The 20,395-nt window shown below is 40.0% G+C and overlaps 1 protein-coding gene across 3 annotated transcripts in view; it reads right to left on the bottom strand.

The window, feature by feature from the left end:
• The window catches only part of NYAP2 (neuronal tyrosine-phosphorylated phosphoinositide-3-kinase adaptor 2), a 257,207-nt gene that overhangs the window by 137,926 nt on the left and 98,886 nt on the right, over positions 1–20,395 (bottom strand). For all 3 annotated transcript variants that reach the window (XM_044241717.1, XM_044241718.1, XM_044241719.1), the window contains one exon: positions 11,450–11,751. In XM_044241717.1, the coding sequence (XP_044097652.1) occupies positions 11,450–11,751 (302 nt within the window). The remainder of the gene's footprint in view (positions 1–11,449; positions 11,752–20,395) is intronic.

Raw genomic sequence — 20,395 nt, 5'->3', positions numbered from 1 at the left:
AGTAAAATTCACAAGTCTCAGTGCTAGAAGGAGTTTATTTCCCCCAAGCTCTTTTTTTTTTTTCACTCTTCCTAGTTTTCAGCTGTTCTCATTAGATGAAGTTGTCAGAAAGCAGAGGTTCCAAAGGGTGATGTGTTCCCATGTTCTGCTCCATATAATCAGCTTAATTTAATACATATTAATTGCAAAAAAGAAATGTAAAAAGCTTGTCTTAAATCACTGCCCTCCCACTTATCAAGAGAAATCACAGAAAGCAATACATATTATAGGAACTCTCAGTACAGAGGCCATAAAATCAAAACACTCTTTCTGCAGTAAATGGATGCTTCGTTGAGGTCAATTAAAGGCAAGATTTATGCACACTTGCAGTCACTCTGCCTTAAAAAATGGCTTCACACACTCTTCTTGAAGGTAGAGTGAGAAAACTGCTCAGAAGCTGGATGCCTTTATAATGGAAAAACAGAACTAATCTGGAGGATATCCCTGGCCTTTATGACTATGACAGAAATAGTGAAGGGAAATCCCAAAATGCATGAAGAGGGAAGGTTAAAACTAACTTCTAAAAGTCATTGAAGGGGAAGAAATCTCGGGTCTCTATTAAGAGCATCTCAGATGAGAAACGTTTTTTATACCTTATCTGAATGGCACAGGCTGAGCCTTCTTTGGCTTATAAGGTGAGGAAAACTTAAAAGTTACACCGTGCCAATAACACATGATGACCTGTCAACAGTATAATTGGTTAGTACACATAATTTGCATACTAACCAAGATTCAGAAATATAAAACAATGGAGAAAGTTTAAGATTTTATAAACCTAAAACAATCTCATTGTTTAAATCATTTGGAATGGTGACCACATTGTAAACCAAGCTGGAACTGAGTGGTGGGTGGATGTCATGGGTAACGGTTGTCCTGAGATCTTAAAGGATGAGTAGAAACTTGCTCTGGAGACTAATTTGGAGAAGACATTCTAGATAGAAGGAATTCCACATGCAGGTAAGGGCCCAGAAGCAAGAACAAGCTTGGCTTGTTCAGAGAAGATTACGTGCTTCAGGGTCACTACAAGGGGCATGCATGGTGGGAGATGTGACTCTATGGGTTGGCAGGAGTGAGATGATGATGATCATGCTCACGTGTTATGCTTTTTCAGGTAAATGGTGAAATGGATAACAGAAGAACCAATGAAAACACGAGCTGGATAAAGATATGACTGGATGTGCAGGTGAGGAAATCCTCTCTGGAAGGAGTAAGGTGGATGGATTTGAGAAGACAGCAGGAAAAGAGAGAAGTCGGGTGCCTGAACAGTTGTCAAAGTGAGAAATGATGATGATCTGAGATGGGAGAGTAAAAGCATAAATGATGGAGAGGGTCAGACATGGGAGATCTAAGGAACAGAACTGGCTACATTTGATGATAGATTAGATGTCAGGGGTAAGGTAAGGAGAGCAATCTGATAAACCTCTTACATTCTAAACTCAATATCAAGACAGTAAACATACAAAATGGCTGGTTCAGTGTGGACATGATGAGTTTGAAGACTCTGTGATATCTACAGATAGAAGTGGGTCCAGAGATTCAATCAGGTATTGGGAGAGTATGTGGATTCATCACTTATTTATTCAACAAATATCAGAGTAGAAGATAAGAGCCAGGGGAAGAATCTAGAGCATCATCATTTAAGAATCAGGCAGAACAAAAGATATCATTAAAGGAGATTTAGAGAGCAGTGGTCAGGAAGAAAACCAGTGGAGAGTGGTACATGGACAACAAAGGAACGGCGGGGTGGGGGGAGGTTTACCGATAGGGGAGTTACCAATAATCTAAAATGCTGAAGAGAAGTAACAAAGGAAAAGCCCAGAAGAAAGCCACTGGGATGGGAACCAAGACTGGATTCAGTGTCACAGTGACTGTGAGGCCAGATAGTAAGCTATGCATCTCAAACAAACGAGAGTTGGCTCAGTAGAGCAAGCACATGCAGAAAGCCTTTTAGAAGCCAGATGAACAAAGAGACATGTAAGATGGTGGTTTGAGGATGCCACTGGGTCAAGGTCAGAAACAGGTTAGATTAGTAGTCAAATCTAGCTTAGTCTGAAATGAGTTAATCCCATTTCCAGCACGCTTTGGAAGAAGTCTGCCCACTACTGGACTAAAGATTCCTTCCTATATTATTTTATCTATGAGATGAAGAATATAGATATAAAGGAGATCATACCACTTTCTCTCTTTCTATATATATATATCATTTGGCAAAGTATCAAATGTTTTATGTAATCAAATGGAAGGAAATGTTTTTATCAGAAATACTCTCAGAAAGATCCTGCCTAGGGTTGGAAAGATTGGAATGGAGCTGAACTAATGCGCAGGGAAAACGCTTACATAAGTGCAAGGAGACTGGACTGATGGTGCTCTCACTTATCTTCAGGACTTAGAGACAATACTGAAGGCTAAAGAAATAGAAAAATGAGTGCCTTGCAGAGAAGAGAGGAAATAAAAGAGGTAGAGGTTATTTAAGGAAGACAGGCCATCAACGCCTTTCTCCCATTTTTTTAAACAAAATCTTAGTAATTAGTTAATTAATAACTTACTACACTACTCCTTCATGTTTTGGTGAAGCATTAGTAATTCAATAACTTACTACATTGCTCCTTCATGATGATAAAGAAGAGATAGATACCTATCCAAGCTTGAGACCAGACAAAAACAAAGACATGAGAAAAGGAATAGTGAGTTATATTTAGTTTTCTCCACTTCCTTTGAGGACACATGCTTTTGGATGTCCACGTACCCATTATTGGAAATCAATGCAGTTGTTTTAATTCAGAAGTTGCATTACTTGGGAACATGTAGTCTAATATTTATTTGTCATCAAAATGCTACTCGGTAGGCAGGCAGAAGACAGATAGATACACAACATAAATTACCCCCTCTAATTCCTACAGTCCTGGGGTTCTGGAGAAATCCACAGGTGAAAATTCTGGGGAGCACCAGAGCCATATCAAGGATACTGTGTACTGGTCTACTCCACATCCATATGGTGTAGTAGGGGACAGCGACTGTGATGGGCCAAGCTATCTCAGAGAGTCAACAAGACAATTCACCAACCAGGAAAGTCAACAGCGAAGATCAAATAGACTGACATTTATATACACCACAATTTTTAATGTTTGCACTATTTTGGTGTCTTAGATCTTTATGTGCTTGAAGTCTTTTAGCATGGGGGTTATGGGACATTTTTCATGTCTTACATGGTAAGGCTAAACCCAAAACAAGTGAAATTTTTCTACCTTCAACTCAGTAAAACAATCCAGACATTTTGGATTGGGGTGGCTTCCATTATATGGGAAAAGAGAGAAAGAAATGAAGAGGGGAGTTATATCGTGCTCTATTTATTTACCAATTATTTAGATCATTTAATGATATTTATATTATTCTGGTGAACTATAGTTTGCTTCTAATGTTTCTAATTAAATTCCTACAAATTGACTTTTGAAGTATTCAACCAGATAGTTGGATGGCTTCTAAAAAAGCTACATATTCTCCTTTGTATCATTCTGGGAGGGAGAATTCTAGGTCCCAAGAGCTCTGCGCTCATTGACTTATGTCCTGTACAATTCTCTCTCCTCAAGTGCAGTCAGGATTGTGAATATGGTGGTTTTTCACTCTTGTGATTAAGTTGTAGTATGTGGAAAAAGGCAAAAAGATTTTCAATTGTAATTAAGTTTTTGCATCAGAGGACTCATAATTTCATCATAAGGAAGATTATTTACTTATTTTTAAAAGAATGTTATTTATTTATACGACAGAGAGGGAAAGAGGGAGAGAGCAGGAGCAGAAGGGAGGGGCAAGTAGACTCCCCGCTGATCAGGGAGCCCAATGAGGGGCTCAATCCCAAAATGGAAGGATCATGACCTGAGCCAAAGGTGCAGGTGCCCCTGGATGAGCTATTATAAAGAAGATCCAGGCCTCTCTTGAAGGGAAAAAATAAAAGTGAGAGAGTGTCTCTCTTACTGTCCTTGAACAAACATGGTATTCATGTATTCCACAACCCCAGGAAAATCCATTCTGTCAACAGCCACATGACCATGGAAAGGACCCTGAGGCTCATATGAGACCCCAACCACAGCTGGCCCTGGATTGCAGCCTTGGAAGACCCTGAGAAGACTCTAGACTCACAGAAACTGTAAGATAATAAAGGTATATTATTTCCAGCCATTAAGTTTATGTCAATTTGTTGCCCAGGAAGCAAACACCCTCCAAATGAATACCCTATCACCACACTCAGGAACTTTGGGCTATTGGTAAAACACAGTCTGTGCCAACAACGTGGACAAAAATCCTCTTACAAATCTAAGACAGTGAGACAACTGAGGCCAAACCCAGACTCTTCATAGAAGGATGCTGGGTGAGACCATTAGAGGCAAGGTAGTTTTTTGGACCAAATCAACAAGCAGGGCAAGGAGTGAGAGAGAGATGTGTTGTGTGATGATTGATTTGCAAACTGCTTCATTCACGGGCCTCAGGGCACATTTGGAGAAAGATCACACACGCTGTGGATGTACAACCCTGTCTCCATTTGAGCAGTGCCTGGTTTGACAGATGGCTTTTCCACTAGGAAGCCTAGCAGCATCTGATTCTGTCAACCCGGAAAGAGGAATCCAGGAATGTGGGACTCTGATGATCATCTCCCACACTGCATCCCAGAAAGCAAAGGAGAATACACACCAGGACGCTATCCAGTGTGGGAACTATGAAGATTTCCAGAGCTCATTCTCTGCCTTTCTTTGTGTTTTATTAGTGTGGTGCTTCATGGGGCTTGGAGCACATGGTGGGCACGGTCTGTGAGGTACAAGTGCCCCTTGTTATGTGGGAAAGGTCTTAAGCAGACAAGCTGCAGCCATCGAAATGAGTCATTCAGAATGCTACCTGAAAAGCCACTGCTGAGCACTTTGAAAGAACAAAAGCAGTTGGTGAGAAGAAAGGACCCTCTCAGGAAAAGATTTAAACAAATCCACAAAAATCTAAGCAGATACTCAAGCACCCTAAGATGTCAGTGTTTTCCAAGCTTTTTTCATCTCATTTATTTTCGAGGTATAGTCTGGTCACTTTCTTCAGAGAAAACAGCCCAGTGCTGAGAGAGAAAGGGCAGCTCTCTGCAGTTTGCCCCACCTCACGTTTTCTGCCTAGCAACTCGGTAAGATGGATTACCGTTCCTTCGCCACATAACAAGTTACCACAACCACAGCAGCTTAAGGATCAATACGCTTGTCTTAGCTCATAGTTCCACAGATCAGAAGTCTGGGCACAGCCAGGGTCCAGTGTTCCATGTCTCAGGGTCCACAGGCTGAAATGACCATGGTAGCCAGATAGTGTCCTTGTCTGGAGATTCTGGGGAAAAATCAACCTCCAAGATCATTTTTGTCACTGACAGAATTCAGTTCCTTATAGTTCTAGAACCAAGGTCCCTGTTTACTTGCTGGCTTTTAGCTGGAGACTACTTTCAATTCTTGGAGGCCTCCTGCATTCCTTGCCACATGGCTGCCTCCATCTTCAAGCCACCAATGGTATACGAGGGCTGAGTATACCAGGAAGGAGGGACTCTCAGATACCTCTTGGACGGCATTCTACCCACCACATGCAATCAGAGTTGTTATTCCCATTTTATACGTGAGGAGAGGGAGGCTGCAACGGTGCTAAATGCTGTAAGCACTGATACAAAACCCATGTATGTTTTCTTCTCACACTCATATTTCTCTAATATGGCTGAGTTGTAAAAGGAATAGTCTTGAATTTTGAACATCTGAGATCTGGGCTAGTAACTGAGAATGCAAAAAAGGTGTATGGCTGGCTGACTGATGCTGATTTAGGTTCCTAAACCAGAATTCTGAAACCTGAAAGTTCCCCATCATAATGAGCACACTCAACCTTCTCCTCCTCTTCTCTCCAATGCCCTCAGGTTACTTTTGAAGCTTTATCGGTAGAAAATCAGATTTGGGCACCTTTCAGTTGTCAGCACTGAACAATGAAATAACAGCAAATATTCTCTGTAAGAACAAACACTTTATTAAAATGTGTTAAACTGCTACTTCGAGAGATAAACAACTAATTACATGGAGGAATTCCCCATGGCTGTCATGCCAGATTTTCTGGTGTCTAGAAAGGATTTCTTTTAGTCAGTGCTTTCTCTGTGATGGGACAGAGGAAGGCTGAGTTGCCAAGTTGGAAACAAACTGGCTATAAGCAACATGAAGGAAAGGCCCCCATGTTCTATTCGCCACTGGATCCCAATGTAAAATGTAGTGCTCGTAGTATTGGCTGAATAAATGAAGGCATGGAAAACAACATTTTTAGAGGGTGATACATTCTTCTTGTGGTAACCTGGAAAGGGAATTTGGTTTTTGTTGGTTTTGTTTTTTAAGACAGTGACCTTATGATGAATTTAGCCTTTGGTTCTGGCTTAACTGCGCATTTCAAGTTTTTAAGGACAATCATGATTCCAAATACTTTTTCAGGTGCCCCAATTTCTGATTCACAAATATGACTCCACTACACATCTCTAGAAAGGAAAATCAGAAAGCAGGAAAACTATCTCAATTCAAAAACATTTTCTCGTTGTTTTGTAAAGAGATAATCATGAAATAATGTCATAAATGAAGCACTAAAAATGATCCAAAAAAGGCATGTCTGGGGGTTCAGTTGGTTAAACGTCTGCCTTTGGTTCAGGTCCTGATCTCAGAGTCCTGGGATAGAGCCCTGTGTCACGTTCCCTGCTCAGTGAGGGATCTGCTTTCTCCCTTTCCCTCTGCGCCTCCCCTTCCCTCACCATCATGCGTTCTCTCTCTCTCTCAAATTAAAAAAAAAATTATATATGTATATAATATATATTACATAAATAATGACCCAAAAGAAAGATTCATAACAAATGGAAGGTAAGCACACCTTGTTTGGGGGGATAGGGGTTATGGGTAAAAGGAGTCAAAAGACACAAACTCACAGTTATAAAATAAACAAGTCCTAGGATACAATGTACATGATTGTGACTTTAGTTAAAAATACTGTATTGTATACTTGAAAGTTGCTAAAGGAATAGATCTTAAAGGGTCTCAAAACAAGAAAAAAAATTGTAACTATATGTGGTGACAGATGTTAACTAGATTTGTGCTGGTCATTTTGCAATATATACAAATATTGAATCCTTATGTTGTACACGTGAAACTACTATGATATCTGTCAGTATACCTCAATTTACAAATAATACTTCATGTTTTTTTTAAAGGACTCTAAAGTGTAGAAGTTCTTGATGCTTAGAGAATCATATTTTCCTCATTTTACTAAATATTATACTAATGTCATAATACCATGAAAAGATTATTACACCTGGAGAATACTTCCCTGTGTATTCACTCTGTTGTGTAAAAAATTTTAAGCCTGACTTGTAGAGTGTGTGTATGTCAAAGAGAGGCTTTTTCCCTCTCCTATTTGTTTTTAACATATGTGTTGCACCAAACTCAAATTTTATGCACTCAAGCCTATTAATAGGCAGTAAGTACACCTTTAAAATAGTATTAATTTATAATTGCATAGCAATTTCTTTCTACCATGCATCACCGTGGGCATTGTCCCACTGAGTTGTCATAAGGCTGTGAGGAAGGCAGGGCACCATCAATTTTCAGTTTTTCATACTCATTTAAAGGTAACAAAACAGCCTCATTGGGTCACTTGTCCAAAGTCAAGTGCCTGTAGGTTCTACTGCCAGCACCACACCGTGTCACGAACAGGATAGCTATCTACCTGAACTATGAGGGGTAAAGAATGAGAGTTTGCACAGCTCCTGCTTCCTCTGGGTCATACATGAGACATTATCTGGTAGGACTTCTCATCCTTTCTAGTTAATTCCCTTCATTTAATTTAGTCTTTCCTCAAACTAAGTAGGTACCACACTGAGGCAAAAAAAAAAAAGCAATTAAAATACTTATCACATACTTGTTGCCAGTATATCTTCTCTACTGTATAATTTTTAAAGGTGTTACTATTGTAGAAGACCCTGAAATAGAGTCATAAATATGTATCTCTAGTGTGATAGAAATATAATTTTTAAAAACTAAATTGTACATTCTTGGTATGTACTTTTTGGTGTGTTCAACACTGAGCTATTTTTTTTCCTACTCTGAAAAGCTATTTTGCTACAAGTCCGGTTCTTTTTTACTTTTATCCACAGGGAAGTCATAATCCCCTACTTAAATAGAAGCCAGTTACCATGGAAATCATTCTAATACCACTGAATCAATATTTTGATTTTGCTGACATTTAATGTAAAAAGACAAGATGGACTAAGATTCATAGAAGTCACTTTTCATCTTTGTTATAATTTTGATAGCTAGGAAAATTGTAAAGAAAACATATGCTCTGTAATGAACTTCAGTTAACTCCCAGTTATAAAGAACTGAGGATTCATAAAAGAACAATCTACATATTTATATGCTTTTGGCTTTGAGTGTACACATATACATGCATTTGGACTCGAGATTTTTCCCCCATCTCTCAACTGAGCCCTGATTCTCGTTATTGAAGTCATAACTTGGTAGAAGAGATGTGAATGTATCCAATTTTGCAATTGCCTTTTTTAAAATTAAGATTTTATTTATTTTTTTTGACAGAGAACATAAGCAGGGGTAGCAGCAGAAAGACGAAGAGGGAGAGGAACAGGCTCCCCGCTGAGCAGAGAGCCTGTCGTGAGGCTTAATCCCAGGACCCTGGGATCATGACCTGAGCCGAAGGCAGCCACTTAACTGACTTAGCCACCTAGGCACCCCTGTTATTGCCTTTTTATTAAGTATTCTGAAGAGCTGAAATTTACATCAAGAATCGCTGTAGAAATTGACCTTTTCTGCACTGGATCCTAGTAGCCCATCTGGTCTACTGACCCTTCTCAGTAGACCAGACTCAGTAGACAGCTGAAGACATCTCAATCCATACTTAGAACTTCTTCTGAGAAGAGATGCTGATCTTGGACCTCGTGTTTAATAAGCCTCATGCCAATTAAGTAGTTTTCCACACCTCACTTAAGTCTTTGTGTAGCTCTAATTCAGTCACTCTCTCCTCTCCTGTCCTCAAAGAAATAAAGATAATAGAGCTACTGTCTTCCGTTTGATGAGTAGCTATTTGAAACCCTAGATCTTCAGATGGCAAGGGGATCTGAAAGAATTAAGAGTTGCTCTCCCTCAGGAATTAGGTAGCTAAGGCATCTCAAATGAATGGTAATCAGCTCTGCTTTTAAGACAACTAAATCATCTCTCAAATGTTTCTTTTGTGGGACAACTATCCTGTATTCTGCATGCATTCACTTGGAAGACCCCAGGCCCCCCTCATGCGAGAGAGGCTATTCTAGAGGTATTTTATCCTGCTTCCAGAAGTTTCCAGCTGTACTACAGTGCTTGATAACACATTCCTTCGAGGCTACTTTCCTTCTCTGTTTCATCTTTCCCTCCCCCTTTGGGAGGTCCTTGTATTTACCCTTGATTCTTCAATATTTCTAGATTACATTGAGGCCTGTATCAGTTAGTGATCGGTGTTCTAAATCAGTAAACTTCTTTTGTAAACAATCTAATATCACTGGCTGTGTAGTTTTTGGCAAGAAAGATAGGAGAGGGAGTACTTCTGGAAATAAGATCGGAGAAAATACGAAGAAATGAAAGACACCGTGTAACAACATCAGGGGAAACCTAAGAACAACATTTCAAATTTACAAAAGCAGATCTCTAGGGCCCTTTAGTGTATTAAGAAGTAAAGGAAACACCTAGCTTATTTGTACAAGCATCCATGTGTTACCAGTTGAGGGACATGCTGGTGACTTTGAATCAGGAGAGAAAGGGGTCTTCCAATCTACTCTTAAGGCAGTAGAGGAACAATAAAGAGTTGCACCAGCAAACACACAGACATGCACACACACACGTTCATGTCAGTTTCATTCATTATAGCAAAACTGGACCAACCTAAGTATTCATCAAGGAGACAATGATTAAATAAAGTGCTGTGATGTATAGTTACCTTCTTTAAAATGGTGTTTCTTAAATTGAATGCCATGGAAAATAGTCACAAGAGTAAACAAAAAATAAAACACAAAACTGTATGCATCGTGATTTCAGTTTGGGAAATAGACACACACATACACGTTATTCACACATGTACTCGCATGCATATGCACAGAGTCATGTTTTTACGTGTATGCATAGTAGGAAAACAGCCTCAGTGGAGACTGTCCATGTAGAATGCATGGATGAGCGCCACCTCTGAGCATGTGTTTTTATTCCTCAGTGTGCACTGAAGCTTCTGGTTTTGGCTAAATAGGCACCAGGGCACGGATACAGGGGATAGAAGAAATGAGGTTGATGGAAGAGATGTGACATGCCTCATGGGCACCCCATCTCATGGACTAGGCTTGAGCTTCTGCTGAAAGATTAGACCAGAAGACGAGGAAACCTTTATGAAGGACTTGGGAGCCCACATGGCAAATTTACTTTCCCAGTTGAGGAAAGGACCACCTTGGTTTCCACTCCCAACTGCAAACCACTGTGATACGAAATATGCTGGGGACTTGGGGAAGCCTGCTGTGGAGAATGTCAGGGACAGACAGTGTGAGAGAACAACTAATGGACCTGGCGGAGGAGCCATTTTCTCAAGGTGACCCCCTGCAGCACAGGGAACCCCAAAGTGCTTTCCACAACTAATCCACAAAATCTGAATGAGCTTGTATGCAAGCACACTTGAGACTGCCCTCCCTCCAAGGGACTCTCGGGACAAACTCAGGAAAGCTGAAACTTCCTTATTCCAGGAAGACTAAAGAGCTAGTGACATCTATGATTAACCTGACCTAATTCATACTCACAGGCCAGCAAGGAGGAGGAGAGAGATTTGCACATTTCACAGCTGAGGAAAAACAGAGGTATGGGTAGAATTTACAGATCGGGAGTGAAGTAGGCATTGAAATATATAGACAGTGTGTTTGTTCATATTCACCAGAATGAACTCCACCACAGTGTATGAAATCGTGATTTCTAAGAATGATTACAATTTTCCTTCTGTATATTCTTCTGCCTGACCATGTTCCCCTAAGAATCACATCATACTTCTAGAAGCATACAAGTGATCCTAATCGAAGCAAGAAAATATCAATTTTAGATTTTTTTTTTTTTTTTTGCCGAACAATTTCCCAATGATCTGCAGCTCTAAGGGGGTAACAAAACACACACACTGCCCTCCCTTTCTGATAATATAAATACATCTTTCTGGGTGCCCTTTGTTGACATCTTCATAAAAGGCCTCCTCGTCTGCACCGCCCCTGCCTGGGGCTCCGGGGAGACAGAGGCAGGATTGGGAGACTCGGGAGGAGGGAAGGAGCATGCTGACCCCACACGGGTGACGCCGCTCTGCCGGGGAGTGGCACGCGTGTTACCTTCGGGGCGCTCGGGGACCTTCCCGCTCTTGCCGGGCGCGGTGCTGTTGACCGTCTCCGACGACGTGCTCAGCTTGGTGCTGGGGTCCCGCTTGGGCTTGGGCGGCGGCTGCCTGCGGGAGCCACAGCTGCTGTCGTCGTCGGTGCCCCCGACCGAGTGCAGGGACTGGGACCTCACGGAAAAGCCGCTGGAGCAGGGATGGGGAAGTCTGTCCTGAGGAGCAGGCATCGTCATGAATCCCATGCGGAAATGTTTGCCCGCGTAACTTCCTTCGTGGCCCCGCCCCACTTCGCCACCTATGCTGTAAAACAAAGCAGAGCCAAGTCCGTGAAGGTGAAGTCAGCCGGCACCCGCAAGGTCACAGGGATGCACACAAGCCTCTCTATCCTAGGGCAGAGCTCACATGTTAACTCTAGCCTGGTGAAGCAACATGTGCCTTGGCGCAAGAACGTTCTGTGCTTTTGCATTAAGTATGACGGTAAAGCAGATATAACCTGATTATATCGAGAAGTCCTCACACTCATTTCCAGCCGTCCTAGTACCCTGGCATCCAGATACTCTCAAAACAGTGTTCTAAAGGAAAAGAAAATACTGCAGTAGCATATTGGATCTTCAATTGCTTTTCTTTAAGGGAAATCTTGTTGGGGGGTGCTTATAAAGCAGACAAGAGATCCATGACAATGACTCACAGACTGTCTTTTGACACATGACTGAGGTCAAGTGGGCAGCACCTGACATTATTCTCCACCTCATTAAGTCAACCCTAATGTCACCTGGTTAACACAGCGAGAAAACAAAGCAGACAAAACAAAACAAAACAAAACAAACAAAAACCAAACCAAACCAAAACAACAACAACAACAAAAACAGCAGAAGGCTTACTGTTACCAAAGACAGGGAAGAGAGAGAGACAGGAGGAAGTGAGACAGGGAGGATGTGGCAAGGAAGGAAGGAATTGCCAACCTCTGTTAGTTCTCCAGAAACCTTCAGTTATACTAGAAGCTTAGTTCTACTAATAAGCTAACCTCACAGAATTAAGTAGCATAATAGTAAATAAAGAGGTGTAGTTAAAATATCAAGCGATCCTGGGATAGATCTAAATACCTCATAAATAGAATATGCAAAGTTTATAAATACAAGTTTCTTAAGTTTTAGGTGGGAAAGTCTGGACAAAAGTTTTGAAATATAAGAAATCTATCTCAGTTTGAAGCTCAGCAAGTTATAAAGGAAATAACTCTTGGGCTTTTCTCTATGTTATTAAGTAATGGTGACTTTTTTAGGAAGAAAAAGGACATGAATGTCAAGGAGAATTTTTTTTAAAAAGAGGTTTTTTGCCTAGAGTTTTCCCAATTTCCCCAGTTATGTTCATCTATCAATAGAGTAAACAAAAAGAAACATTGTTGGAAATTATTCCACTGATTTTCTTATACAGAAATAAATTATTAAAAATTCACCCTGAATGGAACTCAGGTATTATGCTCAGCGAAATAAGTCAATCAGAGAAAGACAACTATCATATACTCTCCCTGATATGAGGAAGTGGAGAGGCAATGTGGGGGTTTGGTGGGTTGGAAAAGAATAAATGAAACAAGATGGGATTGGGAGGGAGACAAAGCATAAAAGACTCTTAATCTCACAAAACAAGCTGAGGATTGTCAGGGGAAGGGTGTCAGGGAGAGGAAGGTGGGGTTATGGACATTGGGGAGGGTATGTGCTATGGTGAGTGCTGTGAAGTGTGTACATCTGGCGATTCACAGACCTTACCCCTGGGGCTAATAATACATTATATGTTGATAAAAAAGAAGAAGGAGGAGGAGGAGGAGATGATTTAAGATCTATGCTCATTAAAAAAAAAAAAAAAAGAAAAGTCGCCCTCAATATATAAATTTTGGAAGGCTATTGAATCTACTTTTCCAGACTTAAGGTTATTTAAACTTTTTTTTTTTAACCTTAATTTTGGCTGACTCTGCCCTTGTAACATGATGAGATTCAAGCTAAGGTTTTGTAATTCTCTGTATTGTATCGTTCATAGCATTATAATGTGTGTCACAAATTTTACATTCCAGCAGGAACAATAATGTAAAATGAGTTATTGTATGTGTGTGTGTGTTTCTTTCCCTCTTCATTTGAGGACTTAGCAAATTATATGACCAGGGTAGACAGAGCCAGAAAGGATTCAACAAGAACCTGAAACTGATCCTGGCATTAAATTTGGATGACAAATTGCGAATCAGTCAAAAACATTGTTTATATTTATTTCTTTTTTTTATGAATATTTTGAGTGGATATTCAGACACTGGATATGCCATCTTTGCGAGATGAAATAAAGAGGACAGGAAGCTGGGTACACTAACCTGAGCAATGGATATCCAGAAGCATGAATGAAATCAAAGGGTTGCCTGGGTGGAGCTTTTCACATCACTATAGTAAGCATCCTAAGCCTGGGCAGTGTTTCCACATATTTTATTTTCTGTGCTATCTTCAAGAACATCCATCAAAAACCAAGTGGAACTTACTCAAATGGAATGGTTTAGGAAAAATCATTAAGAATTTAAGACAGAATAGGAGTGGTGGAGGACGGGGAGGGTGTGGTGGAATGGCAAGTTTTCTCTTTGATTTGTGATAATTATAACCTTCATTTTTCTTATAGATACTTGATTTCATTTAACTTTACCTTCAATCATTTTGCATCCTCATTGTTTCCTTTATTTCTGTTGTCATATCACTGAACAAAAAGTGCTTTAAGGATTTATTTAGACAGTCACCTCATTCCAAGGACCAGAGCCACGTGAGAGGATTTATGCATGTGTTAATGCACATAGGCATTTATGAGACAGTTACTAGGAATAATTGTATCAGCAATTTTTCTGTTACTTTTGACCTAAATAGATCCTGTGTCTTTTTCAGCCAGATAATTAGCTCTGCTGCTTCATTTCAAAATTACATTTTTTCAGCATTAAACAATTTCATCTCTAACTCTGAATGCTTTGTCCATATATGTCCATGCATGTGTGTACGTGCGCACACACACACACAGATACACACACATTTCTTCCAAAGGGAAATTTAATGTATACTTCAAACAATAGTAGGTCTGAGTTGCAGTTTAATTTGACCTTATTGTAAACACAGGGTAAAGGAATGGGACTAAAATAAGTAAGATACAAAGACCATTGTTCAAGGCAAGGTTAAGGGTAAGCAATAAAAGGTTTGTGGTACATCTAAGTTCAAGAGACCAGTGAAGATGATTAGTCTAAAGCAAACCAAAGATTGTGGAACATAGCAGACAACTAATTTCTGAATTTATTGTAGGAACATGTGGAGTTTTAAAAATATGCAGATTCCAGGACCCACACTAAAGACAACTACTGAAGCACATCTGTTGAGTCAGAACCTCTGTAGGTGCAATCAAGAAGTCCTGTTTTTAAAAACTATATCCAGACATTTCTGACGTAGCCAATCCAGAGACCTCGCAGAAACATTAAGAACAATAGTTAGAGCCGTGAATGAGCAGATATCTGTTATTTAGAAACAGCCAAGTAAAAAAAAGAAAAAGAAAAAACAGCCAAGTAAACACAAATATTAGAAAGTGGGACAAAGGAGACTTGCTGGCTACCAGTAAAATATCACAGATAGAAAAAGATACAATTTATTAGTCAGATCTTGTTAGTTATCCTGCAGTAATAAACAATCCCTGATCCTTAGTGCTTTACAACAACAAAGATTTATTTCTTGCACTCATTAATTGGGTTGACTATGTATTAGCTGTGACTCTCATGTATAGATCTTCTTCATTCTAAGATCAAGCCTCTCCTGGGATATGTCCTTATGGCAGAGGGAGAAGGACTCACTAAAACCACAGAGTGTCTCTTAAAGCTTCTGCTCAGACATGACAGATAATTTATCATTCACACTACATTGGCTAAAACCAGTCTTATGGCCAAACTGGAAGTCAGTGGGGTAGGCATAGATTCTCCTCCCCATAGGAAAGCATTGCAAGTTACATGAGAGTGTGTGAGGATGCAAATCCTCTACAAATACTGCTGTGATGTATGCAACAGAGATCTCCCATTAAGAAAGAATATGCCACGAGAAATGAAGTTCACCCACTACCAATAATCCAGTAGTGATTATGGGGAACTTGTATTTTCTGTCCCTGTAATCTGGGCTCTAACTTAGAGATCCTATTCTCTAAAGCAGGGCACACTCCTTCTAGAAGACATAGGAAGTGTTCCATTGAGCAACAAGCCATATCTATCTCCTGGTAATTTGAACTCCCTTTGTAGTGGCCAGCAAGCCAGAACACAAGTCTCCATTGTGGACAGCTCTTTGATCCAATCAGCTGAAGGAGGCAGGGCTGCTGCCACATGATGGCGTAGAAAGAAAAATGTGTGGAACCCCTTTTGAAACTCCCTTGTCCAATTGTGATTTTGAAATACAGTCCCATGCGGCAACATGGCCCAAAAAGGGTTTGGTTACCAGGGGCTTCAACTTTTCATGGGAGGGATTAGTCTCACCACCAAGTAAGCCACTGAGACCAATAGAGGTGTTAGCTGATTGTGACAGTGAGGTGAATTTGGAACAAATGGTGCGGCGTGGGGGCGGGGTGGTGGGTAATGAGTATCAGTTACAGCCTCTATATAATACAGTGAGGAGGGCTTTAGTTTATTATTATAACTTTTCCTTTATAAGGTTCACTCAGGAAGAGTCCTGAGGGAGCATGAAACAGCTGTCCCCCAAACCTGTAAGAGAAGAGTGTCTGCTGAGGAAAAGAGGTGAATTGTGATAGCCATGAAGCCCTGTGGCTCAGATCTTCCTGAAGAGAAACTTCTGTAAGGACGGTAGCTGATAGCCACCAACTACAAAGTCTTCAAATCTGTAGCAACATTTTAGTCAAGGTCACTCTGTCCCTAGAAATTTCCTCCCCAATAGCTGAGCATGATGTGGCATGGAACCTGGTGATTTCTGCCCAGTGTGGGAGTCCTTTCTGGGCAGTCTTGGGGTCTGAGTGCTGCTTTTGCCTAGCAGAGAATTTCCCACAGCTTCACCATGATAGGAGGCTCTTCCTATCCCACTACTTCTCCTTTAGCAGATGCCATGCCACATTGTGACCTGAGGCCCGTCTTACCTATTCTTGCCCCCTCCCCATCAATCCAGGCATCTTTCTCAATAAACATATCCTAATTCTTTGTGTTTGTTTTTTTGGAGAGAGAGAGAACATGTGTGCACACACACGAGGAGGGGAAGTGTCAGGGTTAGGGAGAGAAAGAATATTAAGTAGGCTCCATACCCAGTGTGGAGCCCAACACGGGGCTGGATCTCCTGACCCTGCGATCATGACCCGAGCCAAAATCAAGAGTTGGACACTTAACCACCATACCCACCCAGGTGCCCCTAAATCTCTCACACTTCTAACTCCACTCAGCTTGCTGTCTGCTTTCTAGAGGGCATGAACTGACTCATGTGGGAATAATCACACAATCAATGAAACTGAGAAACCAAAGAAGAGGGAAGAGAAAGCCTAAAAACAAATGTGCGACCCCAGAAATAAAAAAATGCCTGGGAAAACAGGGCACCCTTTTGTTTGAGACTGAGCATTTAAATCGTGGTTGGGGAGGTAGGACCAACTCCACTGCAGGAATACTTGGCTGGAAGTGAAAGTTACGTGGGCTGAAGAAAGCAGAATTTTTTTTGCAATAAGACTCTAACACTCAAGATAGATGAAGCCTGACACATCTCATGTTATAAAAATAAAAATAAGTTTCATAATCCTGAATTTAAACAAGTATGCTTTTTCCTCACACGATGAAGATGGTGTTGCAAGATCTGGGTGTAGATTAGTTTTTCCAATATAAAACAAACAACGAAAAGCATTGCTTAAATCAAAGAAGGTTATTTCCCAGAAGTAATTGATAAAATATTTGTGAACTTCTCTCCCAAACAAATTATCGGCTCAGGCGCAGGTCCGACATCTGTGCTCTGGAATCATTGAATTATGAACTCCATCCCCAGTTCCATCATTCAGAAACCAAACAGCAGTAGCTTTTGATCCTTGAGACCATTTCTCTATCTGTTACATAGTAGTACTGGCTTCAGGGATTGCTGAATTTTGTTTATGGGATTTTCATTTACCTGGTAATACTGTGTTTTTAAAGGATGGTACAAGGAGTTATATTACCTCAAGAAACTGACCACAAAGTCAAAACAAAATCCTGTGTTCAACTCAAGGTATCAAGATAAACTAGACAAATGCAGTCCTCATGCTCTCTTGACTTCCTTCAATACTTACTTCAGGCTTTTAAAGCACCTGTTGATCAGGACAGACAAAGGCATAAAACGAGAACTTCAAAACTGCTATGACACTGTTATTCAACAAAAAGTGTTACTTGTCTCACTGTCTTCTTGAAAATCCGTCAACATTAATGTTTTGTATCTCCTTCTGAGGACTGTCACCTTCCAGAGATGAAAAACACAACCCCTGAGAAGGGCGAGCTAGCAAGGTGAGACGTCAACTCTCCAAGTGACAGAGGCCTTGCTTCTGTGTGTGATTTTGAAGCCAACGTGCCAATATTTCATAACAGAGGCTTCCTTGAGAACCACCAGAAAAAAAAAAACAGAATCCTATTCCATAAGGATTCCAGATAGAAAGATAGATAGATGGAGATAGAGATTGATTGATAGATGATGATGATAGATAGATAGATAGATATAGATAAATAAGAGAGAGAGAGAGAGCAAGCGATCACCATTTATATAGTCTAGGAATTTGGAATATAAACTGAAGGGTCACCTAGGAGCTTGTTGCTTGGATTTTACTTTTTCTGAAACAAATCTGAGGACCTGATCTCAAAACTTCATCTCCAACACTGATGCACAATCTAGTATATTTCTACATTCACAAACTTCTCAATCACCTGGATTTTTTGATGTTGATTCTTCAAAAAAAATTATATTTATCTGGTATCAGAAAAAGGGAACATTCAACCATGAAGTAAATGGGGAGGGGTGGGAATCTGAAAGAGGGATGGAGGCTATGGCTCTAAAGGAAATAATAAAATTGGCCTGTAGGCAAGTTGACTACAACCATCCATTAATTATTTAAATCTTTCATGTTAGACATTTTATGATGAATGAGTACAAGGAAATTAATATTCAGACTTTACTCATTAAAATTATGACTTAAAAAGTTTGTGTTTGATCCTGCCTCCCTCTTGCCTTCTCTTCAGATACACAAGACCAGATGATGAAGACACCATCCTGTCTACCCCACCAGAGGGTCTCTTGCTCCAAAACTCCATCCTTTTCTCCTTCGACACTGGTCTCTTCTAGCTATCATTTTCAGCTAAAATAATCTACATACAAGAAAAGTTGGGCATAAAATAAGCCAAGAGGTTAGTGTATTACATCTTTTTTTCTATTTTGACAGTAATACACCTCAGCCAAATATCAGATTTTGAGAGGCATCATTAATTATGTTTTTTGGCAGATGAAACTCATCCTGGTGCCACTGCACCTTTAGGATTACAAGGAGCTGTTCACATGTACTCACCTCAAGCTTCATGAGGGCAGGTATCCTGCCTTCTTGCTCCCTGCTACAGTCACTAGCACCTGGTAAGAGCTCAAACACATTTATTTTGTGAAGGAAAAATGAATAAAGTAAATAAGCCCACTGTGAAGATAGCCAGAGATTTGGCTTAGTTAGGGAACTTGGTGGAGTTTTGTCATCTGTACTTCTCAGAGATTTCTTCCTCCTCCTGGGAGTGGAAATTCCTGTGTGGAGACGGTCCTTTTCACTCAGACCCAACCAATCAAACAGTAGATAGATTCCCTATGGCACCAAGACTACTGTAGGGACTAACAAATGCCTCAAGTCTGTCCAACCAGAGGAAACCCTGGGCACTGTGTGTGATCCCAGACCTGCCTCATCCCTCTTAGCACCATGAAGGAAGATTGGTTGCACCAGGTCTGTGGTATTGTGGAAGACCTGGATCTGGTTATCTCTGCAGCTACGTCAATCCTAGGACCCTTCAGTTAGATGAACCACTAACTTCCACTGTGTTGAAGCCAATAATAGTTGGATTTTTTGATCTTTCCTTGGGAAAAAGTCCATAGTGAACCAGTAGAATGAATCAGTAAAATGAATAACATAAATGCTATTGGCTAACTTAAGTTAGAAAATGCAGTGACGTCATTGCAAAGAAAGAGATGAATGTATCCTACTTCTTTCTTGCTTGAAATTATTCTTAAAAATATTCTTCCTATTTCACACTGTAACTGGGGGTAATTAACTACCTTATATGTTTGCAATATATATACATATACATATACACACACACGTATATATAATATATGTATATATATTTTATATATATATATATATATTTTTAATCATGCAGTATACTTTGATGTGGAAACTTGGTTCCAGTAAAATTGTTTTCATATATTCTTTCAAACTGTTCATTCACTAGCACCCTTAATGTCTTCTTTGAGTCTCGCTTGCTCATTTGAAGCCATAATCTATGGCTTTCTTGCCTTAGGCTCAAATATTTATTCTCAGCCCTTCTTATGCTCAGTGATACCTATTTTTTACATTTGTGCTCCTGATATCTTAACTCTGAGATTTTTTTTTCAGACATTCATTTCTTCTGTCTGGCTATTTATTGATTCTTCTTAGATCTCAAGATCAAGTGTTAAAAATGGAATCTTTACACACTGTTTTGTTAACTGCTGTGGTGAATTATTATAGAAAAACAAAGCAAAACAAAACACAATAAAACAGGGGAAAAAAAAATTGTCCCAAAGAGATGGTGTGAAATTTCCATTGGCTTCAGATGTTATACTTAAAGTTGATATTCTTAAGCATCAAATATGTTATTTCTCCTTGCTAAAATTTTTCAACTCTACCCCTAATTTGATACTTCAGAAAGAATATAAGATACATAATC

This window comes from Neovison vison, chromosome 3, assembly GCF_020171115.1.
Source record: "Neovison vison isolate M4711 chromosome 3, ASM_NN_V1, whole genome shotgun sequence".
Lineage (NCBI taxonomy): Eukaryota > Metazoa > Chordata > Mammalia > Carnivora > Mustelidae > Neogale > Neogale vison.
Note: the sequence above shows the minus strand (reverse complement) of the source record. Positions and strands in the feature narration are given on the sequence as shown.